Raw genomic sequence first — 19,441 nt, 5'->3', positions numbered from 1 at the left:
TCTACTTTGTGTCTCCTACCGGATACATTAGCCGGTAGGTAGTGATAACTGCCATTAAGCTACAAGATTGGAAGGGTTATCATACCAAAATATAAACTAGAGACATGTAGGAAGACAAAAATACAAAAACTTTACGGTCACCTTAGGTGGTACCAAAATATGTCTTGGCCCCTGGACTAATAAAGGTGGAGGTGGACGCAGAGGGAGGCTTAGGGGAGAGAAAATTTGATTTGTGCGGGGGCGGGGGGGGTATGTTTGGTCTCAGCAATGACCTGGACTTTCATCTGGTCAGTGAACTCCAAGAGGGAGGAGGGGAAAAGCATGACTGAGAAGAGGGTACTGTAGGCTACTTGCTGTGGTGGTAAAAGTACTCACATTTTTTACTTAAGTAAAAGTATCAATACTGCAATATAGAAATAAAAAGTAAAAGTCCGGAATTCAAAATGTACTCGAATAAAAGTACACAAGTATTGTAGGCATCAAAATGTACTTAAAAGGACAGTTCACCCCACCAAAAATCTTTTTTTTCTATCGATTAGTCACTCCATGGAGACTTGAATTCATGGATATGTTTTTGTCGCATTCCTAAGCCAATAATTTGATGACCGGCAGACCAGTAGACAGCGGTTCCGGTAGGAGACACGAAGGAGACTCTTTGTGTCTCCTACCGGAGCCATCGCCGGTCATCAAATTATTGGCTTAGGAATGCGACAAAGACAAAAAAAATATCCATGAATTCAAGTCTCCATCTAATCGATAGGAAAAAAGTCATTTTGGGGGTGAACAATCAAACTATCTTTAAACTACCAAAAATCTTTTGAAAATAGCAGATCTTGTAGATCTGCTATTTTCAAATGGCCGAAATGTATAGGGGTGAAGTGGTCAATGTATGTTTTTTAACAGTAATGAAAATCTACAAAGTAACTAGTAACTAAAGTGTTCAAATACATGTACAGTACAGTATTTGCCTGAGATGTAGGGGAGTAAAAGTACAATATTTGCCTGAGATGTAGTGGAGTAGAAGTAAAAGTATTGGAAGTTAGAAATACTCAAGTATAGTACACATACCTCAAAATTGTACTTAAGTACAGTACTCAAGTAAATCTATCTAGCCTACTAAGTTACTTTCCACCACTGGCTACTTGGATTGGGTTTTGGGAGGTGAGGAAGCTGAATCCTCCTCACAATCCTTGTTTAAACACTCTCATGTATACAGCCTTCTTCAGGCAGGGGGCTGAGGTGGCTCTCTTTCAAGGTTTATGCTGTGTTGTGTTGTGTTATGTCATTTCTTGTGTTGTTTCCTCGCCTCTGGTCCTTCGCAGAGGGAACGGATGGGTGATGCAGGAAGTAAAACAGGTTAGAGATATAACATGGTTTACAGGAGAACGGAGGGAGGAATGTCCACCCGTCTTAAAAAAGAAAGCCATGGAACGTGTTCAGGGCCGACAATCTGCTGAATCTCTCGGCTCCTCTTCTGACTGGCACAGTGCACTTGAGCAGTGTTTCTCAACTAGTGGTCCGGGGACCACCAGTGGTCCTTATGGGGGTCCCCAGTCAAATTAATAATTAGAAACCAAATTGACCCTGTCTGTAACTCTGAGAGTGTACAAATGGAACCAAATGGACCCGTCACTGATTATGATACTACATTGTAGATTGGGACCTCCAAGAAATCTAAATGTTTGAGTATGGCATATCTTTTCAAATGAGGGTCCGTGGGCTAATATGTGTCAATTTGGGGGTCCTTGACGCGAAAAGGGTTGAAAACCACTGCACTAGAGGGGCACTGATAAACACCTCAGCTTTCAAAGAGATGACTGTCTTCAACAGATCAGAGAAGTCTCATTATTACATTATTTGCTCTTGCTATTCCGTTGTGGAAGCTGAAGTATAAGAATTTAACTACATAATGATGCTGCTATATGCTGTATTGTATCTGTAAGTAACAATGTTTAATGTCTTTTATAACAAAAATAAGCTTTACTCATATGTACCTGTTACACAAGATGTAACAATAAACAACCTTGAACCTTGAATATATATGACTCCTTGAAATTCAATGACACTCACTGCAACCCTGCCCCGAATTTAACAGAGCTGCAGTGCCACCTTCTGGTAAAAAGTGATATTGTGTTTATCCATTCAGACCTTTGACCATGGTTCAATTATTTAGCTCTCTCTTACAAACACAGATACATGTGATATCATGAGTACCTCTGAATATGTAATATACATTTAGTGAATGGAAAACAGTGCATTATACATGGCTGCATTTACGAGACGCTGCTTCCAGAATAAATTTGATGCTGACAGGAGAGTCATAAATGCTTCATACTTGAAGCCCAAAGTAGCCTCTTGCATCACTGAGGGACAATACATAATGTGTTGCATTATAGAGGAAATCATGAAAACAATCAAATAAAATTATAGACTCAACTGCTCTTCACGAGAAGACTGCAAAAACAACAGCCTCTTGTGTGGCACATTTGCAATTGCCTAGCAACAAGGAAGCTTTTATCCATACAACTGAAAGCAAAATGATCCATTTCTGTAATTGGGGGTTTTAAATTATTCTTTGCTATTGTCTGGACAAATTGTGGCTCACCATTTTAAACAATGTACTGGACATCTTCCCAAAGTGTAAAAATTTCACTATTTGGGGCGGGGGGGGGGGGGGGGGGGGCATTATGTATGTTACATATCAATAAATAACCTAATGAGAAATTGAAATATTACAGCCAGACTCTTAATTGGAAGAAGCTCCTTCAATGCAGTTATTCAATTATCAGATGTACTTTGTCATTATTATTTAGAACCCAGTGTTTTCATAGAATCTTCAAATTCAAATCTGGCATTTTGGCCAGCTCTTCAGTGAAGGTTCAAGGTTCATTTATTTGTCATTTAAATGCTTGCATATTAAACAATCGTACTCAGGACCAGCAGTGTACAATAAAATTACTATCAATGAATACAAAAATAAGCGTTAAAATCCTAAAGAGCAGTTAATTAAAGTTTAAACATAATATTACTCAATGTCCACCACACAGACTACATACAGTAGCAGCTCAGTATCTTTTGTCAACAGCAGCTAAAGCATATTTCTGAGATGGCGGCGCAACTGCACAGAACTATTCTCTACATTACCTTATACCGTACTACAAATCAAAGAAAACAGACATTTTCTGGAGTAATTCTATTTCTTTATTTCATCTTCATGTCAAGATATCTTTTCATGTGAAGTTGACGTCTCGTTAACAAAAGATGTGTTTAAAGAGGATGAGAAAAAAAATGTGGCTCACAAAATAAAGGCATTCTCTTAGATAATATTCTTTACAATGACATCTTACAAAAAGCACAACGAAAGTAACGGTCAACGCCTGATGGGAACAGCAGAGCATGGTAAATCAAAACTCATCGCTAGACGTCGGACCTTAACCCTAACTGTAACAATGAAAGAACAGACTGATCTGTATACGTATATACACACATTTAAACCTCCTGAGATTCTTAATGGGACAGAGTCACTGCAAGGCCTGCACCAGTACTGATTTTTTGCCTGTATTTAATGCACATAAAGTGACATAAATTTGTGGTGTGATTCCATTGGGAGTAGAGAAAGATGTTTTGTTTAGTTGTATTACCAAGTGTGGTGTTCTTCTGATGCAAATATTGCCACCAGTTCGTGAAGCCAGATATAAAGACATCCTGGGTATGTTGAACTTGCTTCGTAGTACAGGGCCTGGAGTGAAATCCGACCCGACGTGTACAACTGGTAGTGTGAACCATAGGAATGAGCATCAAACTGCAAGCAACAAAAAGGTCGTAACTGAATCTTTGAATTCACCAATTGATTTTTTCTTGTCTCTGTTCTTCCGTGAATCTGACAATCGGATATAACAAGACAAACACAAAACAGGGAGCGTAGGAGATCCTACCTATAGGTGCATTGTGAAAGCAGACACGGTGTTGGATTAGCGTATAATAGTATGTAGCTCTTGTTCACAACGACATAACGGTTACAGGCGATGACACACAGACACTCTTCTTCGGCGATCCAAAAACTTTGGTGATGCGAAAACAGCTTCGATACCTGAAACACTTTCATTTGTAATATTGCTCTGACAAAAGTAAAATCTTATGCTCTACGATATTCACTGACGGCACGACCGCTTTGACGACACGCATTCACACAAACCTGACGAGAACGTGGCGAGCGAGATATTTAGACGGATACAATAGAACTGCAGAGAAGGCTGTTCAAAGCAGCCCTCTTTTGTGGATTCTTATGGTGCAGAGAGTACATAATGCTTTATGGCTGGTACTATTACATTAGACACCTAACCGCCCCCTCCCTCTCTTAACTTTGTACACAAAAACAAACTGGAAACTACAGAGGGAGTGCATCGTGGAAAGGAAAAACAAACCCAAAGCTCTCAGTTATGAGAGCTTTGGGTTTGTTTTTCCTGGTTTACTTTGTTTTTCACAACTTTTCCCCCACTTTCCTCCTCGAAGTCTCCATGTGCCTTCTTTTCTCGACTGCCTTACCAAACTAGAATGAAAAAGAAAAAGTGTCTGAGATCAATAGTCACTTCTTTGTGAGTTTTTCTTCTCCTTTCCAGATTCAAGATTTGGGTTCCTTTTTTTTTTTTGGTTGGACAAAGACAAACATGTTTCCATCTGTTAGCGAGATCTGTTCATCCAATGGATGCATTCAAAAACCACTCCTGTTCCTTGCCAAAGCCAAAGTCCCAGTTGACATATCACTCAAGCAGCCGTCCATAATCTGTCCTTTTATTAACTGCCAAACCAAAAGAGAGAGGGGGGGGGGAGGAGGAGAAAAAAAAAAGAGGAACACAAATCGGAATCTGTTATCCTGATTCAGCCCACAAATGGTTTCCTTCTGCTGCTGATCTCAATTCAGTTTGATGCGTTTCCCTCTTTAAGATCAGAGGTTAGAAACTGGGGGAGGGTGTGTGGGGGCTGGGGGGGGGGTTACCCTCTAAATCCCAGACTTTGCATGTGTCCCGGTTCCCCCTGACGTCCCCTACTAGTGTCCGTTGGTCTCAGCTGTCGAGGCGGAGGGGGTGGAGGGGGTTGAGGAACGAGAAGCCGCGGAAGAAGCCTTCTCTCCGCCGGGGCTGGAGACGGAGGGCACGCCGTCCGAGACCTTGGCCCCTGCCGGCCCCACGGGGGAGACCCTGGCGGCGGCTGCTGCTGCTGCCGTGGCCGCGGCGGCTGCCCTGGCCGCGGTTATGGCCGACACGGGTTTGGGCTGAGACTGGAGCCCCGGGCTGCAGATGAGGTGGTGTCTCTCCCAGTCTTTGTGCTGGCAGAAGGAGCCGCAGTAGCGCGCGGCGTTGCAGCCGCTGCACGTCTCGCTGGCCTTGCGCCCGCAGTTCCAGCAGCACTGAAAAGACGGGGAAGATGGGCGGGGAGACGTGTCAACAGTTTGCCAATGCAACGGGAGGTAATCAATGGACGATATTGAGTGTCTTAACTAGCTTGGTGTCTGTCCACCACCTTGGAATTCCACATTTCAGCTTTTTTTGTAAATGAATGGCCTACTTTGTCGTACGATAGTATCACGCAAAAGTGACATTCGATTGAATTGCAATGTTTGGCCATTTTGAATAAAAGCCTTAAAAAGGGATAGTTCAGCCACAAAATTACTTTTTTTTCTATCAATAATGGAGACTTAAATTCATGGATATATATATATAAATCTTTGTCGCATTCCTAAGCCAATAATTTGATGACCGGCAGCGGTTCCGGTAGGAGACACAAATAGTCTCCTTTGTGTCTCCTACCGGAGCCGCTGCCTACCGGTCCGCTGGTCATCAAATTATTGGCTTGGGAATGCGACAAAAACAAAAGAAATATCCATGAATTCAAGTCTCCATGGGGTGACTAATCGATAGATTGGTGAACTATCCCTTTAAAATGTAAATGTAGGATTACTTTCACACGAGTGCATTCATCATTTCCACAATACAAATAGTCTCCTCACCTCGCTGGAATCCTCCTGTTCATTGATGACCATGATGGCGTCCTCTTGGGCCTTTCTCTTAGCGTCCGCCAACGTCTTCTCCATCTTAGCCCTCTCAGAGGCGATCATCTCAAAGGCCTTCTGCTCCGCCTCCGCCACGGCCTTCTGCACCTCGTCCATGGCCTGGCGCTTCACCTCGTTCACCGCTTCTTCTGTTGGGTCAGAGAGGGGAACGTAGGTTATGAAAGAACTGGAGAGACGGGGAGACCCCCCGTTTACTGAACAACCACTCTAATAGCAATGATTACTATCACAATATAGAGCTTTAACTTAAAAAAAAAAAACGTCCTTGTTTTAACCAAATAATATCACTTACAGCAACCATAACCCATTCAACCCGGGAACGCATCTGTGTCATTTTAGATTTCTTTGGCTATTCAAAACGCTATGAGCTTGTAGATGTGCTATTTTTTTTTTTATCATGAAAATGTGTGCAGATCTTTACAAATGTCTTCTAAGTCCTAACAGTTTTTTTTTTAAAACATGTGTTGTTATATCAGTGTTTCTCAAACTTTTTCATGTCAAGGACCACCCAAAATTATATGTTTTTGGCCACCGATCCCCATCAAAATGTGTTGTTCCAGGGACGCCCAGAAGCAAAGATTTGAGTTAAAAATGTTGTTTAAAAGATTTGCACAAATGTTCAAGATCTACAAGCTCGTAACGCCGCACTCGGTGCCGTGCTACGAGCGTGTAGATCTGCAATTTTTTAATAGCCAAAGTATAAAATAATGGTTATACTGTAGCTCAAATCTAAAATGACATGAATGATGATGAGTTACCGGATTGAATGGGTTATATGTTTTAAAAAAAAAAGTAAGTTATTGTTATTGTGTACGAACCAGCTTTCCTCCAGATCTCATCTGGCACATATGCCGAGCCTGGCCGTGGAGCAAAATCTCGGGGGACCTGTGGATCTGTGGGAAAAACAGAGGCAGGAGGGAGGGGCCATTAGCACCTGCTACAGCTCAGCTCCTACAGTACACATCCTGATTCAACAACATGACTGCCGAGTACTGACTGTGAGGTCAGACAAATGTTGTTGTACATGTTTCAAAAGAGACAAAGTAAGACCAGGATATACAGACAAGATGTCAGGCAGACTCCTGTCTTATTGCGGTCTGCGCTTTTTAAACATGTTTATCTATGCAAAGTTTGCAAACAAAGCTACATTATGTCTAGACGTCCCCACGCAAACCACTCAAGCCCTAAGAACTTTGTCGTACGAGCAAAAACAGCCGATCTAAAAGCTCGACTTGTCTGCTGCTGCGCATTAAGAGCTTGTCGATCTGCTATTTTCGCTACTTCTGAAACCACTTTCAACCTTGAACACCAGATTCAAAGTGGTTAAGACGCCAACTTCAGATGGGATTTGAGCAGCAGCCCCGTCCACCCGTTCCCTTCTTCTTCTCTATCCCCCCCTTCACTGCATCCTCTATATACACCACGACCGGCCACCACCCTCCTCTTCAGCCCAGGAATATCCAGGCTGGCCCTGTAAGCCCATCTAAGCAGGCAGGCATGCCTCCCATCTGAGGGACCAGATGGCGCTCTGGCCAAATGGCCAGCTTTGGGTCTCAGAGCCTGCAGGACGGCAGGACGGCCCTTCTGTGGCCGATCTGGCCGAGGACGCTCCTGGCACCTGTCTGTGGCTCTGGAGCAGCGGGGGAACAGCGAGGCTGGCACTCTGAGAGAACACTGCCTGTACACAGCAGACTGAGGGACCGGCTAACCGCTGAGAAGCTCGCTAAAGCCCTGACATGTGACTGGGCTATGATGGAGGTGTAATCCTCGCACTGACCACTAGAGGGCGCCAGGCGTAAAAGAAACAAATGCAAGGCAACTGTTTTTTTTTTAAACTCAGGTGAAATTATGACTGAATACTACTACTTTTGTGAGGTATAAATGGTTATCTGTGGAATTGACAGCACTTATGCTGTTGTAAGTTGCGTTTTACGGCAGACTTGAGAATCTGTGATGAAGAAAGTCCCAAGATGTCTGTTTTCCTGCTGCGGTATTCTCTCCAATGACACTTTATTCCTTAACGATCCGTCTTCTAAAGGTCTGGCCTGCTCCCCATGATCATGAAACATTATTTTACTCCAAGGGTAAAAAATGGCAGGCATCTATCAAAAGACTGAGCTGGGACACACATAATATGTTTTTTGCAGACAGCAACACAATGGCAGTGAGACTAATGTGCTCACCAGAGTCTTGGGAGTGAGGACTGTGTGTCTTGGAGAACGGAGCCGAGGTGGAGCCTCCTTTGCGCGGGTCCTCCTGCTCGCTGGAACGCCGCCGCCAGTAGTTGAGCTCCTCGCGGTCCGACTCCTGGCAGCGCCTGAGCACGCTCACTGACCTCCGGGTCTTCTCCACCATGTCCACGATGCAGTTCAACACCTGGAAGGGCAGAGAGGGCAGTGAGAGGAGAAGAGCAGATGAGGAAAAAGATCAGACGATTTGAACGCATTCTCTCAATTACACATTGAAATTCAATCAGCTAAGTTACATTAATTCCAAACACAGTCCAGTGGGAATCTCACAGGATCTCACACATCTCAAGGAGGAAAATTCAATCCCACTGTATTCCCAACATTTTTTTTTTTGTATGTTTTTTATCATGAGATAAAATTTCAATTTCCAATACTTTTACTTCTATTCCACTACATCTCGGATCCAAATATTGTACTTTTACTCCACTACATTTATTTGAAAACCTTTAGTTACTAGCTACTTTGTAGATTTTGATTATTATTACAAAACCTACATAAACCACTTCAGCTCATTTGTACATTTCGGCCATTTGAAAATAGCCGATCTACAAGCCCGCAATGCGACGCATTGTGAGCTTGTAGATCTGCTATTTTCAAAAGATTGTTAAACATTTGAAAACTTGAAATGGGAAATTCTGCTTTAAGTACATTTTTTTTATCATGTAGTAAGAATGAACTTGTTTATGGACCAATTTTAGCGGTCAGGTTTTCACAAAGCTCTCAATATCTTTCAGAAAAGTAGTGCATTATGCCTCCAATATTACTAACAGAACCATTATCAGCAAACTGATCCGTGTGCCTGACTAATGTGATCCAGATGCAGAACACGCTAGCGCCCCCCCCCCCCCCCCCCCCCCCCCCCCCCCCCCCCCCAAGACCCTTAAAACAAGGTACAACAGTCCACTTTCTTCCCGGCTCGAGTGAAAAGTACCAGCCAGCCATTAGTGGCGGTTTGAGCTTGTCTACGGAGGGACTTACATGGTCCAGATGCCGCCATTCATCTGCCCACTCTCTGTCAGTCAGTCTGTGGTCCACAGGCTCCTCGCGGTAGCCCCCGTTAGTGCCTGCATGAAAACACGTGAGAGAGACCGCAGACCAGTGTTATTAACATCTCTAGTTAATGGAAGACAATTCATAAGCGATACGGCACGAGAGTGGCGGGTATGAAGCAGTGTGTGTGTGTGTGTGTGTGTGTGCACGTGAGCTTGTGCCTGCCAAGCTCGTTTCAACCTGTGCCGCGGGTATGAATTTAATGCACAGCGTTGAACCTGGGTGACCTGAAACGTTGAGATGATTTAATTATCACCATAAGACTTGCCTGTGATTTAGCACAGTTTTGCTTACAAACTAAACAGTGAAATCCTCAGTGATAATGTATCCACTTGTAACTCAAGAGACTGTACAAATGTAACCCGTGGGTTAAATCAACACTGAGGATTTGAACCATGTAAAACGTGTTAGTTCTTAAGACCAAATGAATCTTTTGGTTCAGAACCTAGATAAGGATTTGGGTCCACCTCTCCTCGCATACCTAAAGATGGATAAGTCAACCTCGTCTCCTTAGATCTCCAGATAAAGAAAGACAAAGTGCAAAGACAGACGGGGAGTGTGTGGAGGGGGGGGGGGGGATAAAAACAGGAGACAATGATGGAGAGAGCAAAACGAGCAGGAGGACACTGAACTGGGGGAGGGGGGAGGAGGGGGGGGGGGGTGCCGTGATGCTAAACAGACTCCCAGCTCTGCCATGCAGCACCAAGGGCCTCAACACATCTGGAAGTCAGCTGTCAACCACACACACACACACACACACACACACACACACCCCTTCTGTTGGGAAGAGAGCCCCCACCCCTGAGCTCGAAGCATTCCAGCAGGGAGACACTCAGGCTGAGTGGAGTGGCTGGCTCCACTTCTAAACACAACCAGCAGGCCTGATGCTCACTGACGACCACTGCGCACACACACACACACACACACACACACACACACACACACACACACACACACACACACACACACACACACACACACACACACACACACACACACACACACACACACACACACACACACACACACACACACACACACACACACACACACACACACACACACACTTCTGAATCTTCACATTCAACTGGTGCACAGTACATAGGACTTGTACATGCTGTGTTAAGTGTTACACACCCACCACATATAACCATACATACATACATACAGGACAATCTTGACACGTGGGCATGTGCACACACATGCGCGCGCACACACACACACACACACACAGACTACAAAAGAGACAATAAAACCACAATCTGTTAAAAGTAAGCAACATACAGCCAACGAAAGACCACATGCACACTCAGCCTACAACACACACACACACACACACACACACACACACACACACACACACACACACACACACACACACACACACACACACACACACACACACACACAAAGCCTTCTCCTCGACCTCTCCCCTACTCCTGGTTCTCATCAGTGTTATTTAGTTCAAAGCCATGTGTGTGTGGAATGATTAGTGTTTATGTGTATGTACGTGTGTGTGTGTGTGTGTGTGTGTGTGTGTGTGTGTGTGTGTGTGTGTGTGTGTGTGTGTGTGTGTGTGTGTGTGTGTAGAGTGGCGGCAGGCGGGCGGGAGGCTGTCAGACAAGGGACTAAGGCCTCATAAACACAGCACCACTACCGTGAACATGTCAAGGTGTGTGTGTGTGTGTGTGTGTGTGTGTGTGTGTGTGTGTGTGTGTGTGTGTGTGTGTGTGTGTGTGTGCGCGCGCTAAGCTACTGCTGTTTCCACTGTGCACTGACAAGCCCCAGATGGGGCACAGATATACACCAGAGCAGATCTGACCCTCCCTGCCTGGACAGTATGTCTCTGTTTATACACACACACACACACACACACACGCACACATGGGCTCTATAGATCCACGGGGCTGTCACTCACATGAGCCTGGCGGCACCAACACACACAGACCACCCATTAGCCAGGAGATATCGATCACAGAGTCAGACCTGCGAGCGGGTGAGCTGAATGCTGTCTGTGTGCGTGTCCATGCCTGTGTCATGTTTGTGGACATGCAACATGCGTCCTCGAGCACTTAAACCCTATGTACTTAGTAGAAAACAGACTTGTTTGGCTCTGTACTTGGTTTGCTGCTTCTTTCTCCAAATCTCTTCGCCAGAAATAACCCATCTACAAGCTCACAACGCATAACACAGGGTTTACGTGGTGAACCAGACTAATTGATTTAGTCAATTAACCTGCCCAATTTAAGTCGGTTATTCTTTCTAAATGTCGGGTTCAATATATTTTTGGTTAATTGCCCAGCCCAGAGTCCTAGGACCCAAGAAGGACATAAATCGTAGTGATTGTAGCTTGAATTTCTTTCGTTGTTGTCATTATAAACGAAAAACACATGTTGTGTCCCAAGAAAGCGGAGATACTTTTCTGACCGCTTTCTGACAGAGCAAAAAAAAAAAAAACATCAGCGGTCACGTCGTCATGGTCACAACAGCGGCGTCTTACCGGGAAGCCTGGGCCGGTCTTTGAGCTCGCGGAGCTCCAGCATGCGCTGGCTGTGCTCGCGGTGCAGGATGTGCGGAGCGGCGATGTCGTCCAGGGCGTAGTGCTGCAGGGGCGGGGGCGTCGGGTGCAGCTGGGCGCTGATGGGCAGCGGGTGGGCGGGGCTGTGTCGGGGGGCAGGGCTTATGGTGCAGATGCGCTTGGCGGAGGGCTCCAGGGCGGCCGGCGGACGCTCGTGGAAGCCATTCTCTTTGCCCCTGCGGAGAGTAAAGAATTTTAGGATTTATAGATTTCTCGTAACCGTTGCATGTTTTCACTATACCTTTGCGTCACACTCTTGTACAATGAAATAGGGCATTGGTTCTCAAAGTGTTGCTGGTGTCATTTCTCTAACCTGTTGGGGCTGTGTCTTTTGCCGGCGGCATCCATGCCGGGCTCCATCAGCAGCTCCGAGGAGTCAGGAGGCGAGGCCAGGGTGGTGCTGAGCAGGAGGTGCTCATGTTGGGACAGGTACTGGGCCGGGGTCTGTTTGGCCGCGCGCGCACAGTGCAGCAGCTCTCGCTGGAGCAAGGGCAGGTTAGCCTGGGAAAAGGAAAAAAGACAAATTCACAGTTTAATGTGAGGCTCACGTGTGGTGTGGTGTGGTGTGCTGCGCTCGGCTGGACTACATTTCTCGCAGTGTAGTACCATTGGTTTTCAAAGTGGTGTCCAGAGACCCCCAGGGGTCCTGTAACAGAGAGGACCTCTGTTACTAATGTTTGGCACTTTATAGTATTTTGCACAGTTGTATTTTGCACATGATTTTATTATTGAATGATTATCATGAGGGGCAAGTGCAATGTGAAATGTAGTATGAGTGCAAGAGAGAGGGTAATGCTAAGTCATGATTGAAAAGCTTAACATGTACCAAGTGGTTCTGTGGCCAGTGTAATTGGGCCGAACCAAGTCAGAATGGCAGAGGGGGGTTGTGATATACATTTGTAGTTGCTAAGGATAGTGTGGTTGTGTAATGTTGCAGTAGTGTGAAGAATTATATTTATTTTATTGTTCATTGAAGTTTTAAGATAATTGATGTGGGTTTTGTATTTATTGTATGGCTATTTATGTACAGTATATATGCTAGATAGAAAACACCCCTTGACATGGTGCAGTCCAAGCTCATTTGCTCAGCTGGCTATAAAAAGCTGCTAGTTGACATCAGTGGAGAGCTGTGAGTGGGGAGACAAACACCACCATGCCATGGGTGCTGTACCATTTATCCATATATGTCATTGGTGATGAATAAATACACCTTCGGGTTAAACCTTACTCCAGGCCTCTGTACTGCTTCCAGCCGCAAGTCGGGCATTCTCACAGGTCCTTGGGGCAAAATGATTGATAGTTCGGAACCAAATGGACTGCAGCTCCCATGTAGTACCTGGGTGCTTATATACCATCCCTATCAAGCAGACTAGACTCAAATCTCACGCCTTCACTTATGGGGATCCCTGCATATCTTTTCAAATGGAGGTCCGCGGGCATGTACATTTTGGGGTCCTTGACATCATGGCAAAGTTTGAAAACCATTGATGTAGTCACTAGTCAGACAAAGAAAGATTGAGAGAAATCTTCCCGTTTTGTCATTTATTGAATATCCAGTGGGCACTACTAGCAGACCGCTGTTTCGGCAAATCCAAAATACAGTTAAAAGCTGGAAAGGGAAATGCACCAATGACTCCAGGAAAAGCGAGAGCAAAGACGAGGGCAAGACAACATGCCATTAAGTAAGGGACCAGATCTTTCCAAGATAGAACAAGACATTCAGCAGGCAGGCCACCACCCCGTCACTACAACACTGTTAACAGAGGGACAGAGAGAGAGAGAGAGAGAGAGAGAGAGAGAGAGAGAGAGAGAGAGAGAAAGAGGTACATAGTGCAGAGACACAGAGCAGATCTCCCTTTCTGTCGAAGGCGCCTGGCTTGGAGGCAGTGTGGCGGGCCGGGGTGGGGCGAAGGGCTCCTTGAGGTCTGGATGTTAACCCATTAAAACCGGGAACGCATCTACAAATGTTTTCTAAATCCTGACAGTTTTCTGAAAAACGGTATGTTGTTATATCAGTGGTGCTCAAACGTTTTTCATAATTGTCAAGGACCCCACAATATTTAGCTCCAGGGACCCCCCCCCCCCCCCCAGAAGCAAAGATTTGAGTTACAAATGTTCATTTAAAAAAATATACATTCAAAGACTCGCACAACTTTTCAAGATTTTTCAAAAATAGCAGATCACGCGCTATGAGCTTGTATATCTGCTATTTTTGAATAGCCAAAGGCATAACATTATAGCTAAAATGATGCGTTCCCCGGATTGAGTGGGTTAAGGCTGAGTCTGGGTCTGGGTGTGGAACTTGCTGTAGGACTGCTGCCACCCTGGTTGTTGTGGCTTTCCCCACTGGGTTTGTATATGGCTGTCACAGTGTCAGACGCAACACTATGATCTTGTGTTTGTAAGTCGCTGCACGCCAACTCCCAGAACAAGATGCATTCGTAAGTTGTTTGTTTCCGAACAAGCAATGCGAAGATCGCACGGAAGCAGAACACAATGCGTGAATGAAATATGATATCAAATTATAACCCCCCCCCGACTCGCTCTTTTTATGTTTCTTCATGCCTGTTCCTTCCCTCTATCTCGCTCCATCTCTCTCTCCCTCTCTCTGCTTCTCTGTGTTTTCCTTAATGAAGACCAGAACCCTGTGTGTTTGTAATTATCCCACTTCCTCACTCACTCCCTCTTTTCCCCCTGATTTAAGCAACCAACTAAACATCCGCGTGCTACCCGTTAACCGTTAACTTCTGATCCGCATTACCTACACAATACCTTCAAATCCTCTTCTAGCAAAAAGTGCAATTTGAGATAAACGGCTATTAGTAGAGGAATCGTGATTTATTTTTTCTTTTATATGCTGGGTCCTGGGGGTCTTTAGTAATGCCAAATGTGGGGTCCCTGCGCAAAAGCAGCACCGTCCCAACACATTCTTTGCCTTTTAACACATTGCTGCCAAAAATGTTTTAAAACGTTTTTTTTTTTCAAATACAACACTTGCCTGCCAAAAACGTTTTGGGGTTTTCTCACACAGAACCAGGAGACAACGTGATCCAAAGATTTACTGCTCCATTCACATCCTGGTTAAAGTATTTGGGAAATATTCTGTATCTCGGCTCCTGTGTTTTTACTAATGTATTTTTGCCGAAACATGCTATTTTCAACGGCGTATAACAAGCGAACATCAGGGGATCGATCATACTGGAGATACATATTCTGTGACTACTTAAAAAAGGTTAGAAAAATCGACCCTGGCAGCAGCTACAGAAAGCGGATGCATAGTACCTGGCAGTGAATGTTTTAACAATGCATATGAAAACAGATGCTATACCTGATGCTCTTTTTTAATTTATTCCTGACTTTTAACCATGCACATGAAACTGATTCTGTAAACCTGCTGCCATTTTGTACGCATTCCGTCCCCTCTATTCTATTCTCTCTTCAGTATTTCAACTCTTCCTTTAACTGCAACGTAGAGAGCTCGCACAAAGATGAATGTCACCCACTCTGTTAATTTGAAACTGATGAGACAATAAAAGTCTGATTGATTTGTTTGAATAACTGACTGAGTCATTCTGCAGAGCCGTTTAGTCATTTAATTTATTAGTACTCAAAGTGGGATTCAGCTAAACGAGGAACAAGTTTAAACTCTTGAGCCGATCTACAAGCTCACAAGCTTATAGATCTGCCATTTTCAAAACACGTTGACAAATCTTCTCTTATGGGGTTCCCTGGCACAGAATCTTTTCAAATGGGGGGTCCGCAGCCAAACCAAATATCAATTGTTTTTCATTGTACCCACCACAGCTAGGCTATCTTTTTTTTCCGCTAGGCCTCCCCTCCTCTACGTGTCCTCGTGGGTGTATATATACCCACCCAGGCCCACCCCAACCCCTTCTGCTCCCTTCTGCCCATGTCTCATGCCCCCTCTGCCTGCCTGGCTGCCTGGCCTGGGGGCCCCACAGCTATAGCAGACACATGTGTTGTGTGTCAGTTGAGCGGACGGAGGGCTTTCTGGGGGTTCAACGGGGCGGATGCGAGATTGGCGGCGCCTTGGCAGCTGAATGCTCCCTTTAAAAAAAAAAAAAGGGGGAAAAAAAGACACAGCGGCTCCATATGGCACAGTGGAGCCCATAAAAGAGGGAAGGCAACGCTTTACAGGCATGTTTCACACTTCCGAGTTCTCCGTCTCTCTCCCTCTTTCTCTTCCCCTTCCTCGTTCCTCTTCCTCAGCAGTCTATCCCCCCCATCTGTGTCTCTTTCCTACAGTGGCAGACAAAGTACTCAAAGCCCAGTACTTGAGTGAAAGTATAGACACTCCCGATCACGGCTTAAGTGGTTAATTCATAATGTACGTGTTCCCCTTCCTAGAAATGTAACGGAGGCAAAACCTAAGTACAATATTTGTCTTTGAATGGAGTGAAAGTCAAGTATCCCGAAATATAAATCAAATAAAAAGTATAAAAACAAGTATCTGTAACAGTACAGACACTCCAGAAATGTACTTGCGCACAGTACTCAAGTAAATATACTTCTTAACTGTCCACCACCTCCCCATCTGTGCCCCCCCCCCACCCCCGACTCCTAAGAGAGATTACTCTCAAGCAGCCAGGATTAAGCTGTGGGGCCCCTGCATCATAAATTAGTGAAAGGAGGGGAACCAAGGACTCTTCTACCAACACCCTCAGACAGACAGACGGAGGGGCTCCAGAGGTGAACCAAAGGTAAGGGTGGAAAAAGAACAGATTTGTACAGCCTAAAGGAACAGCAGAGCACTGACTGAAGCTTAATTTATGGGCTCCTTTCCTGAGGGGAGCTCTTAAAAAGTATACTCTTGTAGGCTCCCCTGGCTACAAAGGGGCTCAGGAGGCTGTTAAACTTACACCCGCCTGTTGCTCGTTAAATCAACACACCTTTGGAATACGCCACCGGACCGCTCCCCCGATGCCAGTCTGTCGAAGGTTTGAAAACCGAAACGGGTATTTTATTTATATAGAAACGCTCGCACAGCGCGGCGCTCTGGGACAGATTGGCGTTAAATTACGATTCTGTCACTCCTCATCGACCCGATGCCGCTATCCCTCACAGGCCGTAATGAAATCATACCAGACGACGAGTATTTAAAATCACATTGACATAGAGTGGCAGCTTATTTGACAACAAGCACACACTGTTTTACCAGTAATTATTCTGTGTTCCATCATGGGTAAAGGCTGATAACGTCCCATGGCAGCTAGAAGATGTGAGAACTGTCATCACACCTTTAATATTCTGACAGGACACAGGCTAACCACTGCATGTGCTTTATAACTTCCCCACTTAAACCCTACAGTATATACATCAGTTGACTGGGGACACCCAGGTGTCTATACTTGGTCCCCTCCTTTTTTCCCTCTACACAAAATTATGACATAAGAACAGGGAGCTAGGGTTCCAAGTGGTTAACAGACAAGGAGCAGATATTTACCAAGGAGACACAAAGAAAAAAAATGTACCTTAAGGAAGGGAATGACAAAGGGCCGTAGAGGAAAGTTAGTCGCCTCCTGAAGCCGTGAGTGGAACTCCTCAATGGTGACTGTTGAATTCTACACAGAACAGAAAGGAAACATGTAAGAATCTCATCCAACTTTTTTTTTTAACCCAATTAGACCTGAGGCCGATTCTAAAAACACCTTCTGAAAAACTTCAAATATTTTCAAGAAATTTATGTTGCTATATACTGTACAACAACAACAACCCCAAAAGGGGTTCCTGGATTGAAAGGTATAGTAACAGAACATAGGGGTTCCTGGTCCAAATGGGTTAATGTAAGAATTTCGAAGATAATAGTTTTACATGTTAAGAGCTTTTTGTTTTATTTAAAACCTCATGTTACTGAGGCTCCTTCAAAACCTAGATCATTTTACCGATAGCTGTATCAATTGACGGGGGCTCCCGTCAGTGAGTTTTCTTAAGCGACAACAGCGGTTGACAAGGCTTACCACGAGGGCCAGGACGAGGTTGCGGACGCTCTCTCCGATCTCGGGGGAGATGTCGTTGCCGAACTGCTGCAGCGTGGTCAGGAAGCGCTTCAGCTTGCTCAGCTGCCGCGCCCCGCAGGTGGCCGGCAGCTGCTGATTGGCCAGCGACGAGGAGGAGGAGGAGGACGGCCCGTTGCTGTAGCGCTGCGGCGGCGAGGGCACCGCGTTCAACGTGGGCGGGGAATGATGGTGGTGCCCGTTGGTCACTGGGGGGGGGGAGATCACAATAAAAATGAGACACACTAAGAACATCTGAAGTTGAAAATTATAATATATATTCAAAGATTTGCACACATTTTCACGATTTAAAAAAAAAACTGATCTACAAGCTCGCTATATGTATATTGGGAGAGATTAAAAGTGTGTAGCCTACATAAAAAGGTAAAATACAATATAATAAACAAAAAATCCATAAGAGAGTACATGAAAATGTACTAAATGTAAAATGTAAATGTAAACGGTAATCTTAGTCACTCAATCCTTGCCTCTACAAAATCTTAGCGATTATTCTATCGATTACTTTTTTATACTCCGTCGCACAATGGTGTCGTGCAAAAATAAATTATAAAATAGGCAAGCTCACAACATTGATCAATTTTGGCGTTCATGTGTGAGACCCTAGTTCAAAACCACACGTATAGGACTTACATTTTACGGATTGCAGATTTAAATTTAACTCAAAGAGCGTAAGCTCAACGTTGTTTGCTGTGTGCACTTTTTTCGTTCTGCTCAGAGGGCTACATGGCACTAATGGAAGTAACTGCAGACAGATGACAAAAGGCAGGGGAGAGATGTGCCCAGATGTGGTCAATGAGAAGACCCAGAACAGGCCTCATACTTACATGCTGTGGTAGAGAAGGATGCTGGACGCGGGCCACTGGGGTTGACAGAGGGCAGGGGGGGCATGATGGAGGTGGCACTGCTGCCGCTACTGCTGCTGCTGCTGCTGCTTGGGGCTGGTCTGGAATGAATCTTCACATCCACAGGAGAACCGGGCATGGCAGGACTCTTCTTCTCTCTACTGTCTGTGTGGACGAAAGGAAGACGAGAGATCAGTGTCAGAGCTGGTGTTTTCATGGAATACTGGGCTAGCGCGAGCAAGAGGTTATACATTGAGAAGCCACTTGTGCAAATCTTTGAATATATATATACACATTTTTAGGCGAACATTTGCAACTCAAATATTTGCTTCTGGATGTCCCTGGAACAAAATATTTGACAAATGTTCGCTTTAAAAAAAATATATATATATATATATTCAAAGATTTGCACACATTTCACGATCAAAAATAGCAGATCTACAAGCATGAGCTTGTATGTGCTATTTTTGAATAGCCAAAGAAATCTAAAATGACAGAGATGCGCACCCTTTTGGCTAATGAGATCCTGTTGTATGTTTTTTTATTTGGATTTTGAGTTTTTACAGATACACAGTAAAAAAAAAAAAAGAAAACCTTGTATAATTTCATGTATAATA

The 19,441-nt window shown here is 44.6% G+C and overlaps 1 protein-coding gene and 1 long non-coding RNA gene across 3 annotated transcripts in view; both read right to left on the bottom strand.

The window, feature by feature from the left end:
• Positions 1-19,441, bottom strand: part of LOC311049721 — a 468,691-nt gene that overhangs the window by 44,388 nt on the left and 404,862 nt on the right. The window lies entirely within an intron of this gene.
• Positions 3,162-19,441, bottom strand: part of cbfa2t2 (CBFA2/RUNX1 partner transcriptional co-repressor 2) — a 51,940-nt gene continuing 35,660 nt past the window's right edge. For both annotated transcript variants that reach the window (XM_084062788.1, XM_084062789.1), the window contains exons 2-11: positions 18,807-18,989; positions 17,926-18,170; positions 17,440-17,529; positions 12,261-12,448; positions 11,870-12,123; positions 9,298-9,383; positions 8,254-8,446; positions 6,889-6,963; positions 6,008-6,198; positions 3,162-5,407 (exon numbers count right to left, since the gene is read on the bottom strand). In XM_084062788.1, the coding sequence (XP_083918914.1) occupies positions 5,048-5,407; positions 6,008-6,198; positions 6,889-6,963; positions 8,254-8,446; positions 9,298-9,383; positions 11,870-12,123; positions 12,261-12,448; positions 17,440-17,529; positions 17,926-18,170; positions 18,807-18,989 (1,865 nt within the window). In that variant the 3' untranslated portion in view covers positions 3,162-5,047. The remainder of the gene's footprint in view (positions 5,408-6,007; positions 6,199-6,888; positions 6,964-8,253; positions 8,447-9,297; positions 9,384-11,869; positions 12,124-12,260; positions 12,449-17,439; positions 17,530-17,925; positions 18,171-18,806; positions 18,990-19,441) is intronic.

Source organism: Gymnoscopelus microlampas, assembly GCF_963454915.1.
Source record: "Gymnoscopelus microlampas genome assembly, chromosome: 7".
Lineage (NCBI taxonomy): Eukaryota > Metazoa > Chordata > Actinopteri > Myctophiformes > Myctophidae > Gymnoscopelus > Gymnoscopelus microlampas.
The sequence above is the reverse complement of the archived record's forward strand: the minus strand, read 5'-3'. Positions and strand labels throughout refer to the sequence as shown.